The following is a 27,138-nucleotide window of genomic DNA, read 5'->3' as shown; positions in this document are numbered from 1 at the left end:
ACTGGCATCCTGCATGACAAAGATCACCCAGAGAGACACCTGAGATGCGCCTGCTGGAGGAATACCCTAGTGTGGCCGAGTGACAGCTCTTCTACTCAGGATGCTGCTGGAACAGTCACTTTCTGCGAAAGCACTACATACTTAGAAACAGGCCTGGTTTTAGATGTCGCTCAATAGCACTGAGCTCCCGATGTCCCAATGCTAGGACAGTGTTCCTGATCGGCTCTGTGTACCAAGTTCATATCTTTGTTGTTGCTGTTTTTTGCTTTGAGACAGGGTCTTGCTATGTACAGCAGGCTGATCCTAAATCATGGCAATCCTCCTGCCTCAGCCTACCCAGAGCTGGGCTTAGAGGTGTGCAGCACCACATCCAGCTTTTGGGTGTGTTAATTTATGTGGGAAGCAGCTCTGGCACTAGTCTACCTTGGTTCTCTGCAATCAGGTGAGTAAAATGCCGTGCTCACCTCAAAAATAGAGTTTATAAGTTTGAGACAGGGTATTACTATGTAGCAGATTGGTCTTGATTTTTTTGTTTGTCCGTTTTTGAGACAAGGTCTCACTATGTAGTTTATGCTGTCATTAAACTGAGGCTCCCCACCGAGTGCTGGGATAACAGGTGTGTGCCATGCCCAGCAAAAATATTTTTTAAATAAATTCTTGAAAAGCCAGAAATGATTATAAATTAACTTATTGATATTAAAAAAATCAAACTAACTTTCTTTGTCCCTGGCTTCCTCCCCACCCTTTGTTCCAGAAAATTCCCACCCGTTCACCAGGGGCAGGTAAGGGGTTCCCGCCCCACACCACTTGCTCCCAGAGCCAGAGGTGATCCTTTGGGATCAAGTAATCGTTTGGGTGGGCGCTTCTAGGTGCGGGCCAGAGCAGGCTCTTTTGGATGAGGATCAGCTGCTTCTGAGGGGCACTGGGCAGAGACCCCGCCCTGCCCAAAACCAGTCTGGGAGCCCAAGACCAGGGTGGACCAGGACACCAGCTGCCCGCTTCTGAACCAGAAGTTCTGCATTACCGTTCCCAAGCGCCAGGCAGGAGCAGCTGCCTGGGGAGACCTCTGGGGTCAGTCCCAGCTTGAGCCCTCCCAGGCTATGACCCCATTTCTGGTCACACACGTGACAGGCCAACAGGACCTCGGAAAAACCCTAACCCAGACCCATGCAGAGCCTGGGTCAACGCGTAAAACAAACACGATTTATTAATCACTAGGAATGTTGCCCAACAAACAGTGCAAACTCTCATCATGTGGGAGCAGCACAAGCAGGGGAACTGAGGTCACAGGCAGAGTCCCTCCAAGAATTCAGGGCTCTCACGATTGTCCACCAGGGGGCAGAAGCGCCCTATCACTTTGGTCCCAGGATAGGAAGCCCTTTAGGTCCCCATGGTAACAGGAAGGCTCTCCTCCCTGCCCCAGTTCAGCTGCCAAGTTCAAGTCCAGAGGAACTGATTAACAAGGATCCAAGTACCTGAGACGGAACAGGTCTCCGAAGGGTCCCCACCCCTCGTTGCAGCTGCCATGTTCCTGTCTCACCAGTGGAGAAAACCTGGTTTCAGCTGCTTCAGGGGGGCAGCCACTGTGCGGACACCATAACACAACAGATACGGACGCCTGACACTTGGCTTCTCACATTCGCTGGGCATCATCAAGGGCACAGTACCAAAACGGCTCTTCAGCTGTCCTGGGGCCGGAATGTCGGGGTGGGAAGTTGCGGGCAGGTCCAGGCTGAGGTAGGAGAAGGTGGCTGCAGAGGCCTGAGACCTCCCTGGTTCTGAAGTCCACATCATGGCACGTGAGGTCATTTACCTTTCATGGGGTGGGGAGCTGAAGCAATAGGCACTTTGCTGCCAAAGTCAAAGGCAGAGGGCACCGAAGGCAGCAGAGGGGCTGGTTTTGTTGTTTTCTGGTTTTTCTGAGGCAGGATCTCAGGATCACAGGCATGCACCACCATGCCTTGGCTTTGCTGCCTTGTTGACCTGCATGGTGTTCACATTTTTGGGGGTGCTGGGATTGAACCCAGAGCACTAAGCATGCTGAACACATGCTTTACTCCTGGGCATGCACCCCCCCCCCAGGTCCAAGGTCTGCCATCTTGGCTGTAGCATGGAGTAAAGGTATCTTCCTGGGCCCGCTGGGCATCAGATTGTCACACCAGATACACAGGAATAAGCTACAAGAGGTGTGGAGCTGGTACCTTCCAAGAGCCCCGGGGAATCTGAGGGACCCGGGTCCCCTACAGGGCTGCTACTTCCTCCTCCCCACAGAAACCTCTGACCCATGGCCTCCCTCCTCGGGGCCATCCTGCTGTCTCTGCATCCAGGCTGAAATGCTGTCCTTTCTCTGCCGGTGACACACAGTGTCCCTTTTCCCCAGGAAGCTCCTCAGAGGGAAGAAGGCCAGGATTTAAAAAAGAAAAGAAACTGCCAGGGGCTCTGGAAGCCAAACAAGCAGGACCAGCTGGGGTCAGCTACAGGCAACAAGGACGCGTCCCACAGGTTCATGCCGGCCACCATGCACGAGGGACTTGCACTGTGATAGCAGGGTTTCCCCACCACTGTTATAACCTGACCTGCAAAGAGCCACAGGGGCCTGGAGGGCACAGGGGCCTGGAAAGACTGGAGTGGCCCTGCCAGGGCTCAGCGCCTTCAGCTGTGACACGGCCCACACCAGCCCTGTTAACTGAGCTTCATGCCCTGGTCAGGCACACCGAGGGGCAGAGACTTCTCCAGGCTCTGCATTGGAGCCTCTGGGGTCTCCCACAGGGACTGAAAGGGGCGCTCCTCCTGGGAGAAAGGGACCTGCTCATCCTTCGAGGCACTTGAGGGGCTGGCATCTGGGTCCTCTGTCATCGAGGTGCTAGCTTGTGAAGGGCACTGTGAGCCGTGCTCGGAGCTGCTGCAGACATTCACGATGCAGGTGACATTGACCTGGGTCCCCAGGGCACCAGGGGGAGAGTCTGTCAATCATTACAAAAAGGGGAGACATTAATCCAAGGGTCCTGGAGTGGAGGGTATCCCCAACGGCCTGTCTGGGGCCCAAGAGGTCAATTAAGGTGTGTGGGAAAAGCTAGCATCACCCACCCACAGTCCGATGCCCTGAAGCCTTCATCCCTAGGTCTGTCTTCCTGACCTCCTGCTGCTCCAAGATCCCACTGCAGGTCTCCCAGGCACATACACCTCTGGGCCACCACTAGAGCCCTTCAGGACTCAGGGCCTTTGCACATGCTGCTCCTGCCCCAGGAAATCTCTCCCTTGTATGCACAGGTGTCTCCTTCCGGTCACTAAGGTTTCACTCAAAGGCCACTTCCTCCAAGAAGCTTCCCTGGCCTCCCTCTCCAGACATATTTGTACCAATCATCACTCCCTTAATCTCTCCCTCAAGCCCACTAGACCCTGAGCCCAGTAGGGCAGGGACTTTTTGACTGTTCCTTGCTATGGATAAGCAGCAGTCCATGAATGCCCCAGGGCATGGTGGTGCACACCTGTGATCCCAGCACTGCAGGAGGCTGAGGCAAGAGGATCATCACAGGTTTGAGGCCAGCCTGGGCTACGTGGTGAGTTCAAGTCCAGCCCGGACCAAACACAAGACCCTCTCAAAAAAAAAAACCCAAAATACTAAGAAACCTTATAGATACCTTTTGTTCTTGATGGTGGTAATATAGTTTATTGGGTTTTTGTTTTGTTTTGTTTTCAATACTGATGACTGCCCTGGGGCTTCACAGTGAAGGCCACCCTCTTTGATAATTTGTTTGAGACAAGATCTCCCTGACTTACTAAGTTGCTCAGGCTGGGCTGGAGCTTGCAATCCTCCTGCCGCAGCCTCCAGGAGTACTGGGATTACTGGTGTGTACCACCAAGCCCAGTCAGTGTTTTTAAGTGACTCTGAGGCTGGGGTTAGCTCAGTGGTAGAGACCTTACCCAACGTGCTCAAGGCCTGGGGCTCAATCCCCAACCCTGTCCCCACCCCCAATAAAAAAGAAAACATTCTGGGTGTGTGGCCTCCCTGGGAGCCAGATGCCAAGGACCTGGCCACAGAGGATCACACAGCTGAAGGCCCAACTTGCTGGGGACAAATGTCAAGGGCTTCCTGAGCCGCGGCCACTGCTGTGAGCACAGGACCGGCACAAGGCAGCAGTTCCCCCCACTCCTGCCCCAGCCCACCCTCCGACTTCCTCCAGAGACCCAGGAGGGGTGAGGGGGTTAGAGTGGCACTGACACCTGCCCGCCCAGAAATGCCACACACAAGCCCAGGAGAGAAAGGGCTGCCATCATGAGGCCGGAAAGACATTTCCACCCCAAATGTCACCCAGAATCACCACAGCCTTTGCACCTCATGAATGAGACACTGTGGGGGTGGCTGGGGCACAGATCTGGGGCTGATGGGTACCTGAAGTGGAGAGAGGTGCTGGGGTGGGAGGGGGAGGATAGCCGTGCACAGAGGCTGGGAGACGGGTCAGAAATGGAGAGTTGAGGGGGACAGGGGACAGGTGGACAGGGTCTAATCTTCTGCAATGGGTGCTGAGATAGGCTGCCGTGAATTCAAGGCCAGCCGGAACTGCATAGCCCTGACAAAGGCAGTGGCTTGGCCGGGGAAAGCAGAGGGGTCCAATCCGCATGAGTGGGCAGTTGGGTGGCCACGTGCTGCAGGCAGAGGGATGGCATGAGGACCAGCAAGGGGCCTGGCAGGCCAGGGGCAGCAGGGGTGGCGGCTGCCAATCTCCATGGGGAGGTAGCTCAGAAGGACTGGATCCCCAGGAAGGCGCCAAGCCCTGCCCAGCAGGTGCCATGCTCATCTCTGGGTGGGGAAACTGAGGCTCAGTGGGGTTAGGAAGGCTACTCTTGATTCTCCAAGGCCTAGAACAGCTGGACAGGAACCTGGGGGTGACCCAGCTCATGACCACTCTCTGTGGTACTGCTGGTTGCGACTGCAGGTGACAGAAAGAGACACAGGCAATACAACAGACTTCACCTCCCCACCATGAAGCAAGGCCAAGGAAACCCCAGGGATTTGGGGGCAACAGAAATGCCAACCTGGGTGGCGCCTGTCACAGATCAGGGCCAGGCAATGCACTGCCAGGTGCATTTGTTTTGTTTGGTTGGTTTTGGGACAGGGTCTTGCTAGGTAGTCCAGGCTGGCTTCAAACTCACGGGGGCTCAGGGAGCTCTGAGGAGCAGCCAGGAGAGATGGGGGTGACGGCATGGACCATTTCATGGGGTCCTGATCCCACAGCAAAAGGCGGCCGGGGAGGCCAGCATAAAGGACGGTGCTCAGGACCAGCATGGGGAAGGCGGGGGAGCCTGGCGGGGTCAGGGATTGAAAGCTGCTCCCTGTGGCTCTATGGAGAGCTGGGCATGGAGCAGGCTGGGCACAAACCATGGGGGTCTCCAGGGGCAGGGCCCAGGAGGAGGCCTGCAGGACACAAGCCAGGGGAGACACACAGATGGGCCCCGGGTCACAATGGTTTGATTTGAGATGTTTCAATTTCCCAACAGGTGCAAAAGTAGCAAGCATTCCAAAGACACTGCCATTAGAATTTCAAATTTGGGGCCAGGCATGGTGGTGCAAGCCTGTCAATCCCAGCGCTCAAGAGGCTGAGCCAGGAGGATCACCTGACTACATAGTGAGACCCTATCTCGAACAACAATTTTTTTTAGCCCCAAACAACAACAACCAGAAGAATTTCAAATTTTCCACAGTGACGTAGATAGGCAGGAAGCTACAGCGCCCTGTAGGCCTGGTGTGCTAAGTGCAGTTTCCTGAAATATCTTCAACAGGGTGGGGTTCTTGGGGTGTAATCTCATCATAGGTCCAGGGCATCCGTACAAAAGAGGACCAAGTCAGGTGCATCCTGCCTCTTACCTGAGGTCCTGGAGCTGGTCCGGGTTTCCCCAAACTCCTCAGCCTTCTCCATGCCCGGGGCGGCAGCACTGGCCGAGCTCTCCAGGGAGCTGCTGCTGGAGCTGGGTGCCGTAGTGAGCAGCTGCTGCTGCTCCAGGCCGGTCACGCTCCGGATCTTATCCACGTGCACGTGAGCCTGCAGGAGGAGCAAAGGACATCAGCCACCCCCAGCCAGAGTGCCTCCTTGCGGCCCAGGCGCATGCGCCCTTCACAGCTGACGCCACGCCTCTGCCCACGCCTGCGCACTCTTCCCAGCTCAGCGCTCTCAGGTGACTGTCCGAGCTGTCTGCTGTGAGCATCTCGCCGCCCTGCTCAGCGTGCACCCGTGGGATGGGGGCCATGTGGCCTTGCACACTAGCTAGTCTCAGGAGTGGGGCGGGTTTTCATCCTGCTGGTGCACAAGGACAGGGAAGGGAAGCCACTTTCCTAATCACCACAATGACTTACATCACCCAGCTGTGAGGATTTAAACAGGAAAATGCCGAGAACAGTGACTGTTGCACTTAAGCCCTGCACAAGAGTTTTGGTTTGGTTTTGGTTTGGTTTTCTTGATTTCCGTTTTTGACACAGGGCCTTGCCGTGTGTCCGACTGGCCTTGAGCTCACTTTGTAGTCCAGGATGGCCTCGAACACACAGCGATCCTCCGGCCTCAGGCTGGTGAGTTTGTTAATTCAGAAATGGGCAAACTACTGCCCATAGGCCACATGCAGCCCGTTACTTATTTTTGTGCAGCTTGTGGTTCTTCCTTTTTTTTGTTCTCCCATTTTTAAATGGCTCAAAAAATGTGTTACAGAATAAGGCTTCTGCGCTGTGGATATAGCTCAGGTGCACAAGCGCCTGCCTGGCAAGCACGAAGTTGCGAGTTCAATCCTCACTACAAAAATAATAATAATAATAATAATAATAATAATAATAATAATAATATTTCTCAGCCAGGTGCAGTGGCACACACTTGTAATCTCAGCATTTGGGAGGCTGAGGCAGGAGGATTGCTGGGGGTTTGAGGCCAGCCTGGGCTACAGAGTGAGCTCAGGACCAGCCTGAACTGCACAGTGAAACCCTGTCTCAAAAAAACCAAAAATAAAAAATAATAATAAGACTTCCTGACGTGTAACAAGGAAGACAAGACAGGAGGCCTTCGAAGGGCCTCACAGGACGCGGCCACTGGGTTTATGGAGACTGTGCTGTCCTCAAGCCCAACACTCTCACTGCCCATCCTTGGCAGAAAGGTCACTGACCCTGTGGTCAAAAAACCCATCAGCGGCATGTGGCCCTTTGGTTCGGTCTCCAGTCCCTGCCTCCGCCTCTCTCCAGGCCCCCACCCCGCTGCTCTGTGGCTTTTCCTATGTCTCTTCCCCCAGAACGTTAAGAAGACATTAGTCGGGGTCCGAGTGCCACCCAATGCCCCGTGCTGCCGAAGTCCCTCCAAACACTGCTCTACTGACTTCCACCTGTGTCACCCCAGCTTTGCAGGTGTGGAAACTGAGGCACGGGGTGGACGAGTGACTTGTCTGAGGTCACAGGGAGGAAACAGTGGGGTTGAGCTAAAACCCAGGATTCCTTTTCTGAGTGTCTGAGGTTTCCATTCTGGAGAATCAAGACAAGAACCCCAGTTTTGGGACACCTGTGCTGGGCCGCCCCAAAATGCCACCTCTGGGCTATTTGTTGTCTGTCCACCCAGACTGGACATGTGTAGGGCTCTGGGTGATTACTGGACCCCAGACAAAAAGGAGATGACAGAGGTCCCTGCTGTTCCCTCTTGCTAGAGGTCCTTGGGCTGTCCAGGGCAGAGTGAGAACGGAGGAGCATGAATACTGGGCAGGACGTGCCTGGCATGCAAGGGATGGGCATGGGGTGGGCTGGACCAGCACAGGCCCTGTACTGCCAGCCTCCACCCAGACCAAGGCTAAGACCCTGGGCTCCGTCCAGGGGGTGGGGCAATTCCAGTCTGAGCAGAGGCAGGAGCCAGCTGTCCAGCCTTGGGGCTGCTCCTCTCTGGCCAATTGCTGCAGCCCCTGGCTCCTAGCCCCACCCACCAGTGGCTTCAAGATGCCTGTGCTTGTCCCTGACCTGGGCCACTTCCCCACACCCGGTCCTGCCCTGAGTTGGGAGGCCAACGTGACAGATCCAAATGTCACTCCTCACCACCTCCAGAGACGGGGCTTTTCTGCCTGGGCCTCACTGCTTGGCTGGTGGTTAGAACCACCAGGCAGAACAGAAACCCTAAAGGTCACAGCCCATCTCCTTGCTCCAATGCCAAAAGTTGCAAAGTTCAGGATCAGCTGCCACCCGAGTCTGGTACCCCATGGGGGAACACGGAGGAGACACCTTGCAAATTCAGGACCCCAGCCAGCTTCAGGACCCCAGCTCGTAGCCCAGCCCACTAACTATGCAGGGTGGAGACCCTAGCCGAGCTGCCAGCTGGCTCCTGCAGGTAGCTGTCTGACTCAGGCTGGGCATGTGTCTGCAGGCTGCGGGCAGGGGAAGCATGCATGCACACGTGTGCACGTGTAGAGGCCATGTGCACGTGGCCAGAAAGAGGCATGGTGTGGGTGTGCTGTGGCAGCGACAGAGACATCCCTGGGTTTGTGTCCTAGATTATGTTTATCAGCTGGGCACCTTGGGAAAGTTACTTAACTTCTCTGCACCTGTCACCAGGGCAAAGAGTGACACTCAGCACCACACCTGGCACCCATTCAGCACCCAGCAAATGTGTGCACTGCTGACTAACAGGTCTGTGCGTGTGTGTGTGTGTGTGTGTGTGTGTGTGTGTGTGTGTGTGTGTATGGGTGAGCTCACATGTGTGCATCCACTGCTTTTCCTAACAGAAAGAGGTCACTGTCCTCAAGCCCTGGGAGAAGGCTGGCACTGAGTCACTGCTCCCTTTGGGGCACCACCCGCCGGGCTCCAGCAGGGGCCTGTGCCAGCTGCCTGAGGGGAAACAGGGTGGGCACAGACCAAGCAAGGGGTGGGCTGAAGGAGGGCACATGGGGGCACTGGTGCTCCCCACCCCAGGGACAGGCGAGGATCCGGCAAAGAGCTGGGCTCAGGACTCGCAAGAGAGGTGGCACCAGCCCAGACACACATGTCTGGGAGGGAGACCCTGGGGGCCGGCAGATGGCCATGCAAGGCAGCCACAGAAATGAGCTGACACCATGCACCACGACCCATGTCCCTGCCTCTCTGTGGCTCCAGCATGCAGTGGCTGGGGACCCCTCTCTGTGGACACAAACTCAGTGGTGGAAAAGGAAGCAGGGCACCTGGGCCACAGCCAGCCAGGAAAGAAGAGGTGGCCGCTGGGCCACAGGAGAACTTAGAAGGGACACTTGCTCTGTGTGTGCCACCTGGCAGCTAGTGCCAGCCACCACTGCCATGAAGCCAGAAGAGGGGAAGAGCAAGGTATCAAGAAACCATCCCCTCCCCACTGAAATACCATAGGGCAGGCAAAGAGCACGGGGCTGGAGTCCAGGGACACTGCCGTGGACAGGCGCCCTCACCAGCAAAATCAGGAGAGGGGACCCAGGAGAAGCATGGAGCCAGCAGAGGGATACTCACCACCTTGGCTTCTCGCTGTAGGCAGAAGGGCTTCTCTGTAAGGAGAGAGGGACACATCAGGCAGTGTGATCAAAACCAGTCCACTCCTCTGGGCCACCAGTGCCATCCACCAGCCCGCCTTTGTTCATGGCCTGCTCTTCCTAGGGCTCCCCCTGTCTTGCACGTCCCCCACCCACAGAGATCCTGTTCCCAGGGCTCTAATTCCTCAGGCTTCCAGAACAAACCCTAGGACAACCCGAGGGGCCCTAGTGAGCAGAGATGCCTGCTGCCCAGAAGCAAAGCTCCAACAGAACCAGACAAGGCAGCACGGGGTGCTGAATCCCCAGAGGCACCCAGAAAAGCTCCCTGGACTATGCATGAAAGACGGAATGAAATCTTACTTTTCCTCTGGGTCACGATAACACAGTTCACCAGTCCGATGAGCAGCAGCCCCAGGGCCGTGAGGCCCACGATCAGTCCTAAGAAGAAAGGAGATGCTCAGAAACTCATGCACAGACACTGGGGACCCAGGGTGGCTGGGGTGTTGCCAGGGAGGAGCGAGGCTGACCTCATGTGTCAGCAGGCCACACGGACATGGCCTGGTACAGTGCCAACCCCAGAAAGGACACGGATGAAAACCCTGGCCTAGCCCACTGGCTTGTCCATGGGAACAGATGCCAGGACCTGTCTTTCCCAACACGGGGACTCTCAGTGACAGGATCCAGTCCTGGGAGAAGACCTGGCTCAGGACGGAGCAGAGGGTCTGGCGCATGGTGGGCTGTCAGGGAGACGAGAGAGGGAGAGGAGGGAGGCCGGGAGGAGAAGGCAGGGCCCCCGTGACCTACCTATTGGAAGGGAGAGGCCATTCTTGCTCTTTCCAGTCGGGGGCTCAAGATCCTCAGGGAGCAGGAGGGCGGTGCTAGGAACTGCACTGGGCCTGGGAGTGGGATCCCCGGGCTGGGCTCTTGGGGACACAGACTGGGGTGTGCGGGCCACTCCAGGGGTGGGGGACACGGACGCGCACACTGTGTCCATTGCTGCATTCCCTGGGATGGCCACCGAGCTGCAGCTGCAGGGGAGGAAGAGAAGGAGGTCGGTCAGACCCGCAGAGGGCAGGTCAAGGAGGGTGCGATGCCTGCTAGGCACAGCCCTGCCACACGCCTCGCCCCATCCGCTGGCCCAGGTGGCTCTTCCCCGGACCCCAGGGACACGGCACCACCCCTCTCTTCTCTTTCAGAACCAGGGACTCAGCTGCTCACTTTCGGTGGGGCCTGCAGGCTTCGGTGGATGACGCAGTGCTGGAGAAGGTGCCTGGGGCACAGGGGGCACAGTGCACGTTTGAGGTTGCAGTTCCTGGAAGGGAACAGTAGGGGCCCAGTCAGTGCTGGAACCTCACAAAAGGTTCCTGATCCTGGAAGCCAGGGGAGGCCTAGGGGCCCAAGGACTCTGGTTTGCAGCTCCTTCATATGCACACACACAGCTGGTCTCTGGGTCATGTGGATTCTCCTTCCTGCATCGGCTCTTTCTTTCCTCTTTTTTTTTTTTTTTTTTTTTTTCAGTACAGGAGTGATCCCAGGGCCTTTGCACTGATCTATGTGCAAAGAATTTTTTATTTTTTATGCTGTGACAGGATCTCACTAAAGTTGCTAAGTAGTGCGGGCTAGGCTTGAACTTGGGATCCTCCTGCATCAGCCTCCCAGAGTTCTGGGACTGATTGCTGGCGGCACCACTGAACAGGTGTCTGCAGCACCTTCTGATTTTCCAGTTGCTGGGGCTCAGCTGATTCACCTTGGGGCCCTCAGGCTGTAGTACACAGTAGCAGCCTAACAAGGGATGCAGGACAGCGGTGCACGGCGCCACCCTGACAGCGCCACTGGCTGGGCTGAGGAGTCCACACCCGTGGGGTCCTCGTACCTGGCTTGACCACGCCGAAGCCGGGAAGACACTTGCGCAGAGGCATGCACTGCCGGCAGGTGTCCGGATTCCCCAGCACGCAGAACTGGCCCGGCTTGCAGGCGCAAACGCGGTTCCGCTGCGGAGTGCACGCCTGAGTCTCCACCTGGTCTGGAGGAGAAGCCAGCAGCCGGGGTCACCCAACAACCTCCCCTCTGACCACTCCCACTCGGCCCTCCCCCTGCCTGACCACACCCCCCCTCACCGGGCCTCCACCTCCTTCCCTGGCCAGTTTCCAGGCAAAATCTGGGGAGCACTCAGGAAGGTACACAGGCAAACGCCAAGTCTCAACTGCACTGCACGGGTCGGGCCCGATGCGTCCAAATGCGTCCAGCACAGATGCTGGGCCACCCTCTCCTGGTCCACTTACCGGCGCTGCACGGGGAGCCGCAGCTCAGGCATGTGGAGGCCCAGTTCCAGAGCCTGGTGTACGTGCTGTCCTCGCAAGGGGCACACACGGTGTCCGAGGTCTTGGTGCAGAAGGCTTTCAAATGCTGGCCTAAGAAAGCAGACGCCAGAAGTCTCAGCAGGGTGGGGCTTCTTCCAGGACACAGGGCTCACCCCCTGTTCCCCAGAGTTCCAGGGCTAACTGCCCGATTCATCTCACATCTGCCAGGAACCAGCCATTACTCCATCTCTAAACCCATTTGGCTCATAAAGTATCTTCCCTTCTGCTGTTTCCAGTACCTGAATTTTCACCGTTGGAAACCTCTTATCCATCAATCACACTCTAGTAAGAACTGGTTTGCCAGTTCCTAGGAGTAAAAACTAGAGTAGGGGAAAGGAGACAGCAAGAACACAGTTCCACTGTCAAGGATAAGGGCATGGGATTCCTGAGGGCCCAGAGGGAGGCACGGCAGAGAACAGGAGATCGCCAAGGCAAACCCTGAAGGTGTCTGCCCTTCTTGGTACTATTCCTATCCCCATGCTGCCGAATTCACTGCTATGCTAATCTAGTGGATTTTTTAATTGAAGAATTATTTTTGATTTTGAGATAAGAGCTCACTAAGTTGCTAAATGGCCCAGGCTGGGCTCCAACTTGGGGATCCCCCTGCCTCAGTCTCCCAGAGTGCTGGGATTAATAGAATTGAATTTGTAATGAGTAAAAGCAAGGTCTCTTTGCCTGAGGTCTCTTAAAGTGGCTTCAGGACAGACACATGTTCTACCAAACAGCTCCACAAACAGCTCCAAGCCTCCAGGGGTGGAGGCTTCCAGACTCAAAACTCCTCACCATGGCTGCCAAGCATGCTGCCTCTCTCTCTCCCCTCCCGCAGGGCTCACCAGTGTCACCGTCTCTGGGACACCTTCACGGACCCTCGTAACACCACAGAGCCCTTCCCTCTGTCTCCATCACCCCCCGGCCTTGTTCCCTTCCCCAGACTTCCTGATAGCCAGGAGAGCACAACTCTTTGCTCATTTGTCTGTGAGCTCCATTCAGCAGCGGATGCCACACAGGCAAGGGACGGCTCAGCTGAGGTGTAAAGGACACCTCGGAGTGAACCAGGAAAGGGAGCTGGGACCATGCCAGGCAGAGCGATGGATGTACAAAGACCCAGGGGCACCACACCCGCCTGCCCCTGCCCCGGCTGCCCCTCACCAGGCTGACACATGCTGCAGCACATTCCTGCTGTCTTCTCGTAGTATTGTCTATCCCCGCATGGGCTGCTGGGTTCCGGTGCATAGGGCGGCGTGAACACAGTCTGGAAAGGGAAGACGAGACAGCTCAGCCCCAAGACACTGCCACCCAGGTCCTGGGCTAGCCTGCTCAGCCTGCTGGAGCTCCTCCTCCAGGGGGCCTTCCGTGGCTCCTGCAGCCTGGCAGAGGCTCTCCCGCCTCTGGTCTCTCTCGGATCATGGTTATGGCCCCTTCTAACAATCATGTCACTGTCCCCAAATGGAGCCCTCGCCTTCCACCACCGCGGGTGTGTCTACATAAACATCTCCACGCGCATCCCTCCATGCAGAGCTGGCCATCGCTGCCGTCAGCCAGGGCCAAAGTCGGCAGGAACCGAGGGCACCGACGATCCTGCACACCTCCGGCTCAGGCGCTGCAGGCCCAAGGGCCTCAATGCTGGTTGGTGGGGCTGCTCGCTCCACGCAGCTCCCCATCACCGGTGATCTGATCCCCGTGGTTGCTGTGTCCAACCACAGCGACACAGGCCGTCCAGCTGAGAGGCCACCTGCCCGCCCCCTCTTCCTGGAAGCGCTCCCAGGACGGCACGTCCCAGAATCCCTGCTCAGGCTCAGCTTATGGAGCCTCCGCCACCTCCCATCCAAGTTGGCTGCATGTAGAGGAGCGCTCCCCCGGCCACCAGGTCCCCGGGGACCTGGGACACAGGGGACTTGAACACAGATCCCGTCTGAGCTCACGGTTTGTGCTCTGAATTGCACCGCCCTGGGCCTCCGCGAAGAGAAAAGAAACAGCGACGAGTGAAAGGGGCACAGAACTGAACAGTGACAAACAGTGTTCCTCCCTCGGACAGGAGTGACCCTCCAGGGACAGCCACCGTTGCGTCTGTCCCTGGTCCCTAGGTTTTCCCTCCATAAGGTGGAGCTGGCCTTCGGGCCTCGGGACTTAGCGTTCTGCAGCCACCTCTGCAAGACTGCGCATGCTCAGAGCACCCTCCCCAGTCTGCTCTGCAGGCAAACGTGGGCGTGGACCTGTTTATACACGCTAAGGCGGAGGTATGCTGGCACTTGCCCAGTCCCTTGCAGCCTTGCAGACAGACGTCACTTGAAGTGACCAGGGGGCACTTCTAGGTCAGAGTGGAGGGCTGCAGTGGCCTCATGGTACCACCAACTGCGCTTGCGTGCAGCAGCCCCATAAACCTTCACCCAGCGAACTGTCCGGCCTCTTCCCAGATACCCGCGTTGAGTCAGAGCAGCCTGGTTTCAATTCCTCATTCCGCCACTTACCAGCTGTGCAGATCCAGGCAAGGGCCTTCACCTCTCAGGATTCACTTCTAACAGCAAGGGAACAAGCTCACTCCAACCTCCCACTCCTAGATTTTTTTTTTCTTTTTTTCAAACAGAGACTCATGTAGTTCAAGCTGGTCACAAGCTCACTATATGTAGCCATGCTGGCCTCAAACTTGTGATCCTCCTGTCTCAGCCTCTTGAGTATTATGATTAAAAGCGGGCACCACTACACCCAGCTCATCAAAATATTTAACACTGGGAGCAACTGGTCACACCGGACCAACCAATCAACACAGATGCCAGCTACCGCGGGCACTGCCCAGCCTGTGCAGACCTGGCCAAGTCCCCTCCATCTGAGGAGGAGCTGGCTGCCTTTGCCTTCCCTTACTACTGCAGGCTGGGTTGTGACTGCCTAGAGCCAAGTGAGGAGCGGGCCTGTAACCCAGCTGTCTTCCCTGCTGGGCCTAATAGCCTGGAGCTTGGTGCCAGCAGCTGGAAGCCATCAGGACGATGACCCACAGGGCTGGCTTTCAGGCTGCAGACTGTCCATGGCCAATCTCATTCCAGGTCCCCTCACTGTCTCCTGCTTCCTCTAACAAAATCCCACGCATCCCCTAAGGGCCCTTCTCAGACAGCAGCCGCCCACGGCGGGCTCCATGCCTGTGCCCCACCCTGCGTGAGTCACCCAGAATCCTGACCTCCTCCTCCTGGCTCCTGGCAGACACAGCTGCCCTCTGAACCTGCCGGCTGGGGCTACGGTGCCCAAAGCCTGGTGTGGACAGCTGCTGGACGCTGCTCATGGGAACAGGGGCCTACTTAAAAAGTCATTTCCCAGGGTAGAAGCCTGACCCTGACACTAGAGCCACCAAGCCTGAACCTGGAAGGATCCTGCCTCTGAGCCCTCCCCACCTTGTCCCGCCCAAGACAATCGGCAGGTGGCTGGGTGAGGGGAGTGGATGCTGCAGCTAAGTCTGAGTCACTATGACCCCTCCGGACTGTCATTCACACAGGCCTGTATGCACACGTGCACACACACAAATGCACACGTGCATGCATGACGTGTGATCAGAATGTACGGTGAGTGTCTACGTTAAAAGTTTTATTGCAATAAAAGACACGCTGTCATTAATCCCCTCAACACATTTACCCATCGTTCTTGCCCCTTTCTGAAGTCCTCCCTGAAGTCCCCTTTCAGGTGTGTACGAGGTGAAAGCTTTGTGGCTGAGTGTAAAAATGGGATGGGGCACCTTCGACCACCCTCTTCACCAGAACTGGCATGCTGAGACTTCGAACTCTTCCCCCAAGGCAAAATGACCAAGAAAGGTAACACTGGGAACCCATTCAGGACACTGAGGCAGCTACAGAGGTGAAACTAAAGACACACAAGCCAGGCATGGTGGTGCACACCTGTAATCCCAGCATTTGGGAAGCTGAGGCAGGAGGATCGCCATGGGTTCGAGGCCAACCAGGTTTGCATAGTGAGGTCAAAGGCAGTCTGAACTACAGAGCAAGACCCTGTCCAACAAACCAAACAAGAAAAAAAGGTCTCAGGGGACTCCAGCACCCTGAGCAGTGGAAGCTGGGGGAGCCCCTCGATCCTGCTCTGGCCGGGGAAGGATTTACTGTCAGGGCACAAAGGATCTGATGGGAATGGGCCCTGCCTGGGCCAAGTCTAGGCTCACTTGCTGCCAGGGATAGGGCTCCCGACTGGCCACCAAGGACAGGCAGCTGGACCCCATGCACAAGCCTCCTCCCTCCCTCTTCTGGTCTGAAGCTACACTGTGATTAGCGCATTAGCTCTGCAGCATTTCCTCCTGTGTGTGTGACTCCGGCCAAGCCTGCAGCTGGCAGAGGTGTCAGCCCTCCCCCAGCAACCTCCAGGCCTGTTTGTCCTCTTGAACAGAAAAAAAAAAAAAGAGCCCAGTTACCGCCAAACAATAAGGAACAGAAAGCCCCTGAGCAGAGCAGGACAAAAGGTCACTCCCTCTGCAGCCTGCAAACCAGGCCTCCAGGCCGCCCCAGGAACAACACAAGCTGCACCCCCCTCCCAGGTCCCCAGGACACGGGAGCACCTCTAGGAAGTTCAGGGCCTGGGAGGCCTCTAGCTCCTCCCATGTGGGGTGGGGATGAGCACCCCACGCACCCCGTGTGGCCTGTACTCTCAAATGAAGAAACAGACTGACAGCGTGTTTATCGGCTCAGTCCTTCAAAATACAGAGCCTTAGGTGAAAATCTGGAAATCACTGAGAAGAGTTAAACACCCAGTTAACAGTAGGGACTCCAGGAGCCAGCAGTGAGGGAAGTGGCAAAGGTGGCTGGACGGATGGACGGATGGACGGATGGATGGATGAATGGACAGATGGATGGACAGATGGACATAGATGCTGGACAGGTAGACAGGTAAGACTTAGGCAGGTAGATGATGGGTCAACAGTGATGAGGATAAAGACATACACAGCCAGGTCCAAGCCGATGACAGGTGATGACAGACAGCAGCAAAGAAGCAAAACTGTCCCTGACCCAACACCCAACCAGGGAGGCAGGGGCGGCTGTGCCCGTTCCGTGGATGTGAAGATGGGGACGGAGGCAAGCCCACCGCGCCTGGTGTCCTTAAAGGCCAAGCCGTGCTACAGCACAGGGGTTGCTGTGGGCCTCCTGGAGGGTGGCCTTAGGCTGGCACAAAGGGATTTTGCTCTGAGGAACACTGGCGGTAATTCGACCCCAAAATAAGAAGTCTGGGTAGGTAGGTGCCTAAACCCCAGGGGCTGGGGTCTGTGAGTGGCAGCTAAAGGATGCTGCGGCCTCAGGTCCCCATCTGTCAAGTGTGGAGGCCTATGTTTATAATTCCAGCACCAGGAGGCTGAAGCAAGAGAAAAACCACAACTTTGAGGCCAGCCTGGGCTATATAGTGAATTCAAGGACACCCTGAACTCCCCAGCGAAGTTCTGTCTTATTCCTCCCCGCAAAAAAGAAACAGAGTGAACCCCAGAGGCCAGCTGAGGGCAAAGCCCTAGCATGGCACACTTCTCTGGCATAACGTGGCTCACCTGGGCAATCAGAGGCCACCTGTCCTCCCCTGCACCCTCTCTTCCTGTCTCTTCCCTTTCATAGCCTAGAGTGCTCAGAACGCACAGCTGGTGGACAGGACTGGGTGGGAGGGATGCTGGTCATCGGTCAGGCGGGGCCAGGCCAGGTGATCACAGAGGTCTCTGTGATTCCAGAGTCTGGGTCAGCTCTCGGGAGCCAGGACTGGCTCATTTGCCATGTGACCTATCTGCAGACCAAGCGCCTTGAAGAGGACCAAACTGGGGCTCTTGGCCCCTTCTGTTTATAAATAGATAGTGAGAGAGGAACAGCCCAGAGCAGGACTGGGGAGAAGGAAGAAGTGGCTCCCGGATGGTGTCATGTGACAGCCCCCATATCCTGGCTCCTCTGCCCCCATTGCTTAGCATCTGCTGGGAGCTGCATGGCTTTTTGATTTCCCAGCGATCACCTTAGAATCCTTGGGAATCTAAGGGGAGCCCAATACCAGCCTCCCTGGGGGCTCCCCTGAGCAGGGATCCCACAGCTGAGCTTAAGCAGGGGACAAGAGGGGAAGAAATGACAAGGAGAAGCTTCAGGCTTTGTGGACAGACAGCACCCCCTTAATTCATCCCTTCACACAAGCTAGGAGGGCGAGCAGAGACCATCCAGAGCAGGAAAAGCACCTACTGTGTGTGGCTGCTCTGCAGGCACGTGTATCTACACTCTCATTTTTCCCTTGCACCAATGCAACAAGGTCAATGCAAGCCCATTTCACAGATGCAGAAATGGGGGCTTTGGTGATCTGAAGCAGTGTATGAAGCCACGTAGCCTGCACAGTGGCAGAGCAGAGCTTACACATCTACATCTGTCCCAGGGGCCTCTGGCGATATCACGCACTGGGATCCTGTCCTTCTCCTGCACGGGTCCTTGCAGAGGAAGAGCCCATCCAGGAGCTGACTCTTGAGAACACAGAGCAGTGGCAGGTATTCAGGGACCCTCCCAGGCAAAACAGTCTCCAGGGTCCCAGGGCAGAGGTGTGGCCAGGAGGAGAGGCTGGGACAGCTGCCAGGGACCCAAGGACCCCACAAAGGCAGAAAGTGTCCCCTGCAATACGCTGCATCACTGCACAGCAGGTCCCCAGGGCCAGGGGCTGGTGGGGTGGCAGGGGTGTTTGGCTGTGGACCCTAGGTACTTGCAGGAGCCCCACAGACAGGGTGGCGACCACATGAAGACAGACCCATCACGGCGACACAGGGGACGGATGGGGAGGCCCAGCTGCCGTCACGGAGACAAACGGCACCCGCGTCAGGAAGGACCAGCCACATCACAGGTAGCGGCTGGGGGGAGGAATGTGTCACCCCCAGGTGTCTGCCTGTCATGTTGCTTTAGAAGTGAGCTCGGGGGCAGACAGGAACCTGGGCTAGGATCCGGTTCCTGAGGAAGGCTTTGTTCTACATACGTGCCTGGGTACAGAGATGCTTAAGTGTGGTCTCTGCTTCCTAGCAACGTGCAGTCTAGTGCAGGAGGATGCCCCAGCCCTCCCCAACATCACCTCCTAGTGTGGTTGTCCCCAATCTCCTCACCTTCCCAGCACCTGGGCCCCTCTTGCCAGCTCATCTCCTCCCTCCCAGCCACAAGTCCCTTTGCAGATGGACAGATCGAAGCCACCTGCCTGCATCCAGGCTCGGTCTTTCCTCCCAGCATCCATCCACTCCCACTGCGGAGGCCAGAGCTGCATGCCCAGCAAGCCAGGGCTCTGCCAGCATCTGCCACCCTGTGCTGAGGTCACCTGTCACCGTCTCCAACACCCATCCTCCATGCTGGCTCTGACTGCCGCCTCTGCACGAGCATCCTGCATGGTGGATCCCTGAGACCTTGTCAGAGTCCTCTCTGCTATCACCTCATGAAAACCTCTGGACACAGAGATCCTGCACGGGGCCCATGACTACCCAGGGCTCTCTCCACACTGCCCAGACCAGGACATTTTTAGAGTTATTTCTCTTTTCTCCTTTTATGTCCCCTCAAGAAACCACACCTTCCCCTGACACCCTACTATGAGCTGTGAGCCAGATGCCTGTGTTTCTTTTTCAAGAACTTTTTAAATGTTGTTTTACTTTGTTTCGGTACCAGGGATCAAACTCATGACCTTGCACTTGCCAGGCAGGTGCTTATGCTGCTGAGCTAAATCCTCCACCCAAGAACCGTTATTTTTTATCAGCCGTGGCTGTGTTAGTATTTAAAGCCCTGTAGAATGTTAATAGTTACATATTTTAGATTTTTGGGATGGGAGTATTGGGAATTAAACTCAAGAGCTTGTGCTTGTCAGGCAGGCATTTGAGCTAATCCTTGGCCTAACAGTTACATACTTTACACAGAAAATTAGAAATCAAAACCACACACAATATCATAGGATGACCATTGTGACATTTTCTAACAACCTGAATTTCCATTTTGACACAAAATACCCCTGCTAGTCAATCATGCCTGCCTAATACAGAAGAAGCTTTTACCTAACGACCTTCAGTGGACATCCATCACACAAGTGTTTGTTAAAGACAGAGGTCTGCATCTGAAAGAAGGCCGTCACCACAAAAAATCTCTGTTCACCTTCTGGAAGACCTGAATGCAATTGGAGGCATGGATCCACTTCACACAACACAGGAACAAGTCAGTCTCTCAGCCATATGAAAGCCTTGATTTCTCAATTGGGTTTGTACCAAGACCACCTTTTATGAGGAAATCTTATTTTATTGCTTCTAGAAAATTTTGATGATGACCAATGTAAATGTATCACGAGAATATTTTTTAATATTTATTAGGTGTCTCCCATCATGAACAAAGGCTGAATAATGGATTTTTTTTCTAGAGATTCCTGGTTTTAATCCAGCTCGGCCACTCTCCTGTTTCTGTTGTCATCCAGGGACAGAAGCAATGCCATGACTCACCAGTGAAGGGCTCAGCACTGAGCTAGCTCAGCGTCACTACCTTCATGGTCATCACTCACAGCCCTGTGGCCAGCCAGTGTACCTGGCAGCAGCCGCAGCAGTGTGCTGAACAGAAGTAAAAGTCTGACTTTCCAGTCAGCTGCAGTGAGCTAGGCTTGTGGGAGACGTGGGCAGGAAGCAGACTTGTGAAGAGGGGTGGTGCCCCAGCGGGACAGACTGGGGGCCCGAGGTCACCTCTACCGCCATCACATCTGAGGGGGGCTGAAGCTCGGTGTTCTGGAGCCCGTGGGTGGCACTTGGCTCTGATCACAGCAGCAGTGACCCTGAGCATGAAGCTTCCCCTCCACACCTGCTGCCACCACCTCTTCTGTATCAGGGATCAATCATGATCGCTGTCCCCCTGACTATGAAGTCACAAGGCGATCCATGCATTCAGTGCACTGGGGACTAGATGCCTGGCACACGGGAAGCAGCCACCCCGGGACATCAGCTCTCAGCCTCAGGTGCTGGCCTGCTCCTCGAATTCCCCCTCTGGGGGCACAGAGGCCAGTGTTGTGGTCCCCCAGCTGTAAGACAGGCTAGCAGCAAAGCCAGACACGCCCCCAAATTCCATCCCTCAGGGCACGGCTCACACCCAGGACAGGTTTTTTGAGACAGGATCTCTCGATGTAGTTCAGGCTGGACTCAACTTATGGCGATCCTTCTGCCTCAGCTTCCCACAACAGACTAGGACAACAGAGTCTTGCCACCAGGCCTATATTGCTATAATTTTTTAATACAGATATTCCTTAATCAACAGACCTGTTTACTGACTGTTCAGACTCACAACCCAGCTCTTTCTTTGCACACTTCTGTAAATCTTGTTTATGGAACTCTAGTGCTTTTTTCGGTACAGTACACTTCGCTTACACAGTACTGTAATTTCTGCTCACCGTCCTGTACAGTGTGGTACTGCAGTTTTATATTACAGTACTGCATGCAAGAGTTATGCAAATAAAACTCCCGGTGAGATGGTGCATAACTATAATACCAGCACTTAATAGGCTGAGGCAGGAGGATTGCTGTGGGTTTGAGGCCAGCCTGGGCTTCACAGTGAGTTCAAGGGCAGCCTGAACTTCATAGTGAGTGAGACCTTATCTCAAAAAAATAAATAAATCAAAGTTACACAAGTAACATCACAGTCATCAAGTTGGCGCTCCCTTTGCCCATGCCTTTGTCCTGAATATTGTCATGTACGTACATACACAATTCTCTGTGTAGTGACCAATTCATCTAACAACCTGGTCACAGGAACAGAACTCCGAAGTAAGCAAGGAACGTCCGCATAATCGGACGGTTTCTCCCACAAGCTGGTCCACGTCTAGCCTCACCCTCACAACCCCAGACACATTTCCCCAGCCCAGCCATGTCCCTGCCCTTCCTGCCTCCATGCCTCCCTCCTCTATCTCCCCTGGAATCTCTCATGCCCACCTGCCAGCCCCTGGGGCCCGCTGGGTGCTACGGGAGGAGGACGGGATGGGGCAGAATTGGAAAGGTGACAAGAGAAGCCGAGGGCAGTGGCCAAAGGACCCGGAAGCTGGGCCCGAGGTAAGTGGAGTCACAGGAACGGGAGGGTGACGCCCTGGGTGCGGTGGGAAGCTCCAGGGAGCTGGGAGGAACAGTGTGCGGGGCTTATGGAGCCACAGGAGTAGGGCAGCCAGGCATGAGCCCCTCTGGACAGGGTCCCCAGGAGCCTGGGCTGCTATAAGCTGCAGATAGACAGAGGCCGGGCCAAGGTGCGGGTCAGTGGGTGAAGGCCAGACAGGGAAGCCAAGGTCAGGCAGCAGTCCTGCTAACCAGGGTGAGGGCGGAGGGATCACTGTCCGCTTCAAAACTGGGCTGAACCCGGGCCTTCTGAGCCCCTGAGCCTCATTCCTAGGTCGCAGGACAGACCTCAGACTGGCCACCGCCTCCAGGCCTCTTCCCGCTCTGCCCTCACCCGCAAGGCCCCCTCAATTCCCTGAACCCTAGGCCAGCAGCCCACCTGCTCAGGGCCACACTCAGATGGTAACCCATGCAGCCACTTGTCTGGAAGGCAAAGAGACCACAAAAGCCCCTGGGGATTTCTGCCCCAGCTCTGGTCAACCAGGGCCCCAGTTGCTAAAGAGGACAGAGCAGTGGTTCACAGGCCCCTTGTGGGCCCAGCGCTCCTGATGGGGGTCTCCCAGGGCCCTCGGTGCCACCGTGCTGTCAGCTTTCCCCAGAAGAACACACCCACGTCTGTCTGTGCCACATGCCAGGCCAGCTGGGGCCTGCGGAGTGGCCTGCAGTCTCCCTCGGGGACGGACAGGGCTCCGTGTGAACAAGCGGGCCAGCCAACATAACTTATTTGGGTAACAGCACCCAAAGATTGTCAACTGCAAATCTCCAGAAGTGACAGCCCCAACACCTCCTTCTGGGTAAAAAAGATACAGATGGAGACTCTGAGGCCGGGTGGCTCATCACAGTCACCAGGACAGCCAGGTGACAACCAAGGATAACTGCAGGCTGGGGACTCCCCCAGCCACCACTCCACGAGAGCCCCCAGCAGAAGGAAATTCACGCTCACAAATGGACACTTCCTCTGCCTAGTTCACAGCGGTGCACCCCAAACCACAGTGGCGTCACCCCTGCCTGTGACATCACAGTGTGACACGGTGGAAAAAGGCCACGAGCCAGGAAGCCCAAAGCTCTGGGGTGAGGAGGCGGAACTCGGGGCCAGGACCCAAGGGCACGTGCCTGTTAGGGGCGACAGAGGGCTCCTTCAAGGACGGTGTCCTCCCACCAGAGCTTCCCAGCCAGCGGGCCCACAGTGGATGCACAGCGCTGGGGAAGCGGAGTCTGGCTGCAGATCTGTGAAAGGCGCTAATGAACCACCAGGGGCAGGGAGGCAGGCAACAGACGCCCCAGCCCCACCTGGGCTTCTGCACTGTGGCTTCACGCAAGCCAACAGGCACCCCGAGTTGCAACGAGTTCGGGCACATCCAGGGTGGTGCAGCTGCACCCCAAATTGTGGATGCCACTAGCCCCTGAGTCAAAGAAACCATTTCAGCCAAAGCAAGTGGCTGCAGGGAAAAAGAACAGAGGCTGGAGCAGAGACAGCAGCAGGGAACTCGGGGTTCTCTTTCCTGGGAAACTTGTAACCCCCAACCACCCCAAATCTGGGGCCTTTGTTAAACACATCCAAAGCTGACACTTTCATTATCTTTGCGGCCAGCGCTGAGACCAGTGCAGTTAGGGTTACTAGAGAGGGGTGCTTAAGCCCCAAGAGGTTATGTATGAGTGAGGTCACACAGCAGGTCGGATGGGCACTTTCCTAACACTCAGAGCTCCTTCCACCAGCCATGCTGTCCTGGGAGCTACCTGGAGGTGAGGGAAGGGACAGCAGGAGCACAGAAGAGTTGTCACAGGGTCCCTCCTCAGAGTCACAAGGAAACAGAGTTTCTCACATCCCAGATAGGAACCAGAAGAGCTTCAGAGAATCCACCTGCACCCATCTCACAGGTGTGCAAGCTGAGGCCTGGTGCATCCCCCTGTCCTTTACCAGATGCGCCCTCCTTGCCTTCTAGGGACAATCAGCACTGAGGCAGGGGTTGCTTCTGTCCACAGATGAGGACACAGAGGCTCCCGGCACACCGAGAAGCCTTGGAGTCGAGCCCCAAGGTCATCAGCACTGCCCCCTGCCTAGCAGACAGTGTTGGGAACCGGGAGCCACTGCATCTTCACTCAGTTCCTGGTCACCCCGTGGTACGTGGTACCTCTCCCTCCCACCCTCCACTTCCTTCCCTGCCTGCTGCCTTGTCAAACTCTCACTTGTCATCTGTCACCCAGGGTCACGATGGAGGTCAGATGACTAACGTGGGATGGTGTCAGGTTCTGAATACCTACCCAGGCCGGTGGCGCTCAGCCAGGGGCTCTCATCCGGGCTCCTTTCAGGATGGGGACATTTAGCAACATCTGAGACCCTTTTGACTGTGATAAGTGAGGTAGGTGTCGTTGGCATCTGGTGCACAGGGGCCCCCTAGCTTGGCCCTGGGCTGAGGGTCTATGCCGCCCCGACATCCTGGCAGTGTGGCTCTGGATAGATGGGAGCTGGTCCCCAGCTGGGCACCAAGCAGAGAAGGGAGGTGAGGAATGAACGGCAGGGAATGAGGGTGCCTGTACCACGGGCACCCACCTCAGTCAGCACACAGACGCCCCTGGAGATGTCAGAGGACAAACAGTCACAGACACGGCAGAGGGAGGGGAGTCCCCAGCTCACCTGACTGCACCCCGAAGGCCAGCCGCGGAGCCCTCAGGCTCTTCCCTAACCTGATAAGACAAACAGACTTGGGGAGGTAGCGGGGAGACCCTGAGAGAGGACAGTCCTCTCACTGCTGCCCCCTGCTCCCGGCACAAGCACTCACCCATCCAGCCAGCTCCCTGACCCATTCAGAAATCAATTAATGAACAATTAAAGGGAAGGATGGTGCATTCCACACGAGCCGCCAAAGGGACACAGTGGGGACAGCACAGTGAGTCTGCATCTCCCCTGACCAGCGCAGGTGTCCTTGGGGCTTTTTTCCCCATGAGGGTTACTGCCAAGCCTGCTATGTGGGAAGGACCTGTGGGGACAGTAGTGGACACAGGGCACAGGGGAGTCTGCTGGAAAGAGGTTCGGGAGTCCAGCGAGCGGCATTCGGATGGTCAGGGGACCGCATTGCTGCAATCTCAGGAAATGCCACAGCCTCTGCAGGGCTGTTTCTACTGCGCTCAATGGGAACAGCTCCGCCTCCCTCTCCGGAGCTTCTGGAAAGGAGGTTTCAGTGTGATTCTGTGGCAAAATACCTAGCACAGTGCCTGGCACGCGCGTGTAGGTGGCCAAGAAGGAGGAGCTGTTGTAGTGCAAACATGAGATCAACAGAGGAACCCACAGTGCCTGCCCGCAAGGACCCTGCCATGCACTGAGGTGGCTACAACAGGACCAGCTTAAAAGGCAGCACCTAAGCCACCCTGGGAAGGATGAAGAGCAGATCAAACCTAAGCAGGAGAATGGGACAGCTTTTCCTGGAATGGGTGGCATTTGCATTTAACTGGGATGACAGTTAAAGTGGATTGTGCAGAGGACACAGCATGGGCAAAAGGCTGTGCACAGTGCCCACCTGGTCATGAGTTTCACTGGGCATGGGGCATGTGTGGGCAGGGGCAGAACAGACATCTCACCCTGGTCTGAGCCCCTGGGAGCCACAGAGGCACCCCAGGAGGAGCAGAGGTGGCCAAGGCTTGAGAAAGGGTTCTCTGTCAAGCAGGACCTGTGGGACTGAACACAGGGCCAGGCGCCCAGCAGAGAGCTTCCTCCAGGGGCAGGAATGTGAGAGCCCAATCCACACTGGTCAGGACAGGAAGGAGGTGGCAGGGACCCTTCTGCAACTCCAGGAAAGCCCTGGGTCCTGCAGTGCCCTGTGCCTGCTGGTCTTCCTGCCCACTGGGACTCACAAACATCCAGGTCTCACCCAGGATGGCCAAGCTCAGCTCAGACCTCAGCCCCTCTCCTTATCAGGCCAGCGCCTGTGGCATGACCCATGGTCAGGCTGGAGACCACAGCCACCCACAGCCACACTCAGCCCTCAGAGGGTGCTCCTGGGCCTCCACCCAGACAGCCCCCAAGAACCACCCACTCCTGGCACCACCATGGGTGGGGGAGTCCATGTGAGCCCCACAACCCCCTGCACCCCTCCCTTCCTCCAAAGCAGGACTCCTGGGCTCTGGATTATTGAATTACCTCACATCATCACAAAAACCAATGTCACCTCCCACCTCCTCCCCAGCAAGATGTCCAGAGGGGCCTGCAGCCCTCCCTGGAAGCCAGGGGAAAGAGAGGAGATGCCCTCGAAGGAAGCACCCACCTCCACACCTTAACACAAACACCCAGTTCTCTGGGCCTCGGTTTTCCTTCTCTGTGAAATGGGGCTCCCTGTTTAGCAGACAGTGGTGACTCACAAGCCTTTTCTATATGCAACCTTGTCACTGCGGTAGACAACATGAATGTCCAGTCTTGTGATCTCTGCTCTCCTCCAATTTTCAGGGCTCCCCAGAAGAGCACGCGTTCCGCGCTTGATAACCAGCCCCCAGGCCACCCTGCCCTGCCGTCCCCAGCGCCCACAGAACACATTTGGAAACCCACTGGGAGGATTCTGGCAAGCAGCCGGCCAGAAGCGAGGGAGGCGCTCACGGCAAACAGCGCCCTGCTTAGCCCGTCTTGTGCTCTCAATAGCAGCCGAGTGTTTCTAAGAAAATGGAAAACCGACGCCCGAGGGAGGAGGAAGTCTGCTGCAGGCACGGCCCTCGTGGGCAGTGGGCAGCGACCCGTGCAGCCGACTCCGCGCGCGGGCACCAGGGCTGTCGCCGCGGTGGCAGGAACCAAGGAGAAGGTCCCGGGCGGACCGGGCTCGGCTTCGGAACGCCCGGCCCGCGACCCCGAGGAACCCGAGTGCGTGTGACCTGGAAGGCGGGATGTGGGGACCCGGGTTCCCTGGGCGCGCACGTGTGCCAGGCCCCGCGTCCCGGGCGCGCGGCGACAGGACACAGGGAGGCTGCTCCAGGGTCCCCCGAGCCCCTCGGTCCCCCAGTCTCGCGCCCCGGGATGCGCACCCGCCGGGATAGCAGCTGTCACCTAGCCGGCGAGTCACCCACCTGGGCAGGCACCGCTTGCCCCGCGGCCCAGAGCTGCAGCCCGACGGCCAGCGCGGCCCACAGCGCTGCGGGCGCCATGGGAAGCGGATCCGAGAGCGCCCGGCCCGCGCTCTGCACCCGGAGCCTCCGCGTCCTGAGCTCGCGCGCCAGCGACTGAAAGCGAAAGCG

The 27,138-nt window shown here is 56.6% G+C and overlaps 1 protein-coding gene across 1 annotated transcript; it reads right to left on the bottom strand.

Annotated features, from left to right (window-relative positions):
* Positions 1-1,189: 1,189 nt before the first annotated feature.
* Positions 1,190-27,120, bottom strand: Tnfrsf1b (TNF receptor superfamily member 1B). Its single transcript, XM_063235538.1, has 10 exons — positions 26,971-27,120; positions 12,990-13,092; positions 11,763-11,891; positions 11,354-11,503; positions 10,699-10,792; positions 10,285-10,508; positions 9,841-9,918; positions 9,461-9,495; positions 5,867-6,041; positions 1,190-2,963 (listed from the first exon to the last, which is right to left on the bottom strand). The coding sequence occupies exons 1-10, from the start codon at positions 27,046-27,048 to the stop codon at positions 2,683-2,685; spliced, it is 1,347 nt and encodes a 448-aa protein (XP_063091608.1). The 5' UTR covers positions 27,049-27,120; the 3' UTR covers positions 1,190-2,682.
* Positions 27,121-27,138: the final 18 nt, after the last annotated feature.

The sequence above is a fragment of the Cavia porcellus genome, unplaced genomic scaffold (genome assembly GCF_034190915.1).
Source record: "Cavia porcellus strain 051 isolate PalLab524CR breed Dunkin Hartley unplaced genomic scaffold, mCavPor4.1 scaffold_25, whole genome shotgun sequence".
In the NCBI taxonomy this organism is placed as follows: Eukaryota; Metazoa; Chordata; class Mammalia; order Rodentia; family Caviidae; genus Cavia; species Cavia porcellus.
The sequence above is the reverse complement of the archived record's forward strand: the minus strand, read 5'-3'. Positions and strand labels throughout refer to the sequence as shown.

Excerpts from the sequence above, each read along its gene's own strand:
- Tnfrsf1b (XM_063235538.1), bottom strand. The coding sequence starts at position 27,048 with ATGGCGCCCGCAGCGCTGTGGGCCGCGCTGGCCGTCGGGCTGCAGCTC. Across the intron at positions 9,919-10,284 it reads TGGCCTCTCCCTTCCAATAG|GACTGATCGTGGGCCTCACG; the intron begins GTAGGTCACGGG and ends CTTTCTTCTTAG. Across the intron at positions 9,496-9,840 it reads TATCGTGACCCAGAGGAAAA|AGAAGCCCTTCTGCCTACAG; the intron begins GTAAGATTTCAT and ends CTCTCCTTACAG.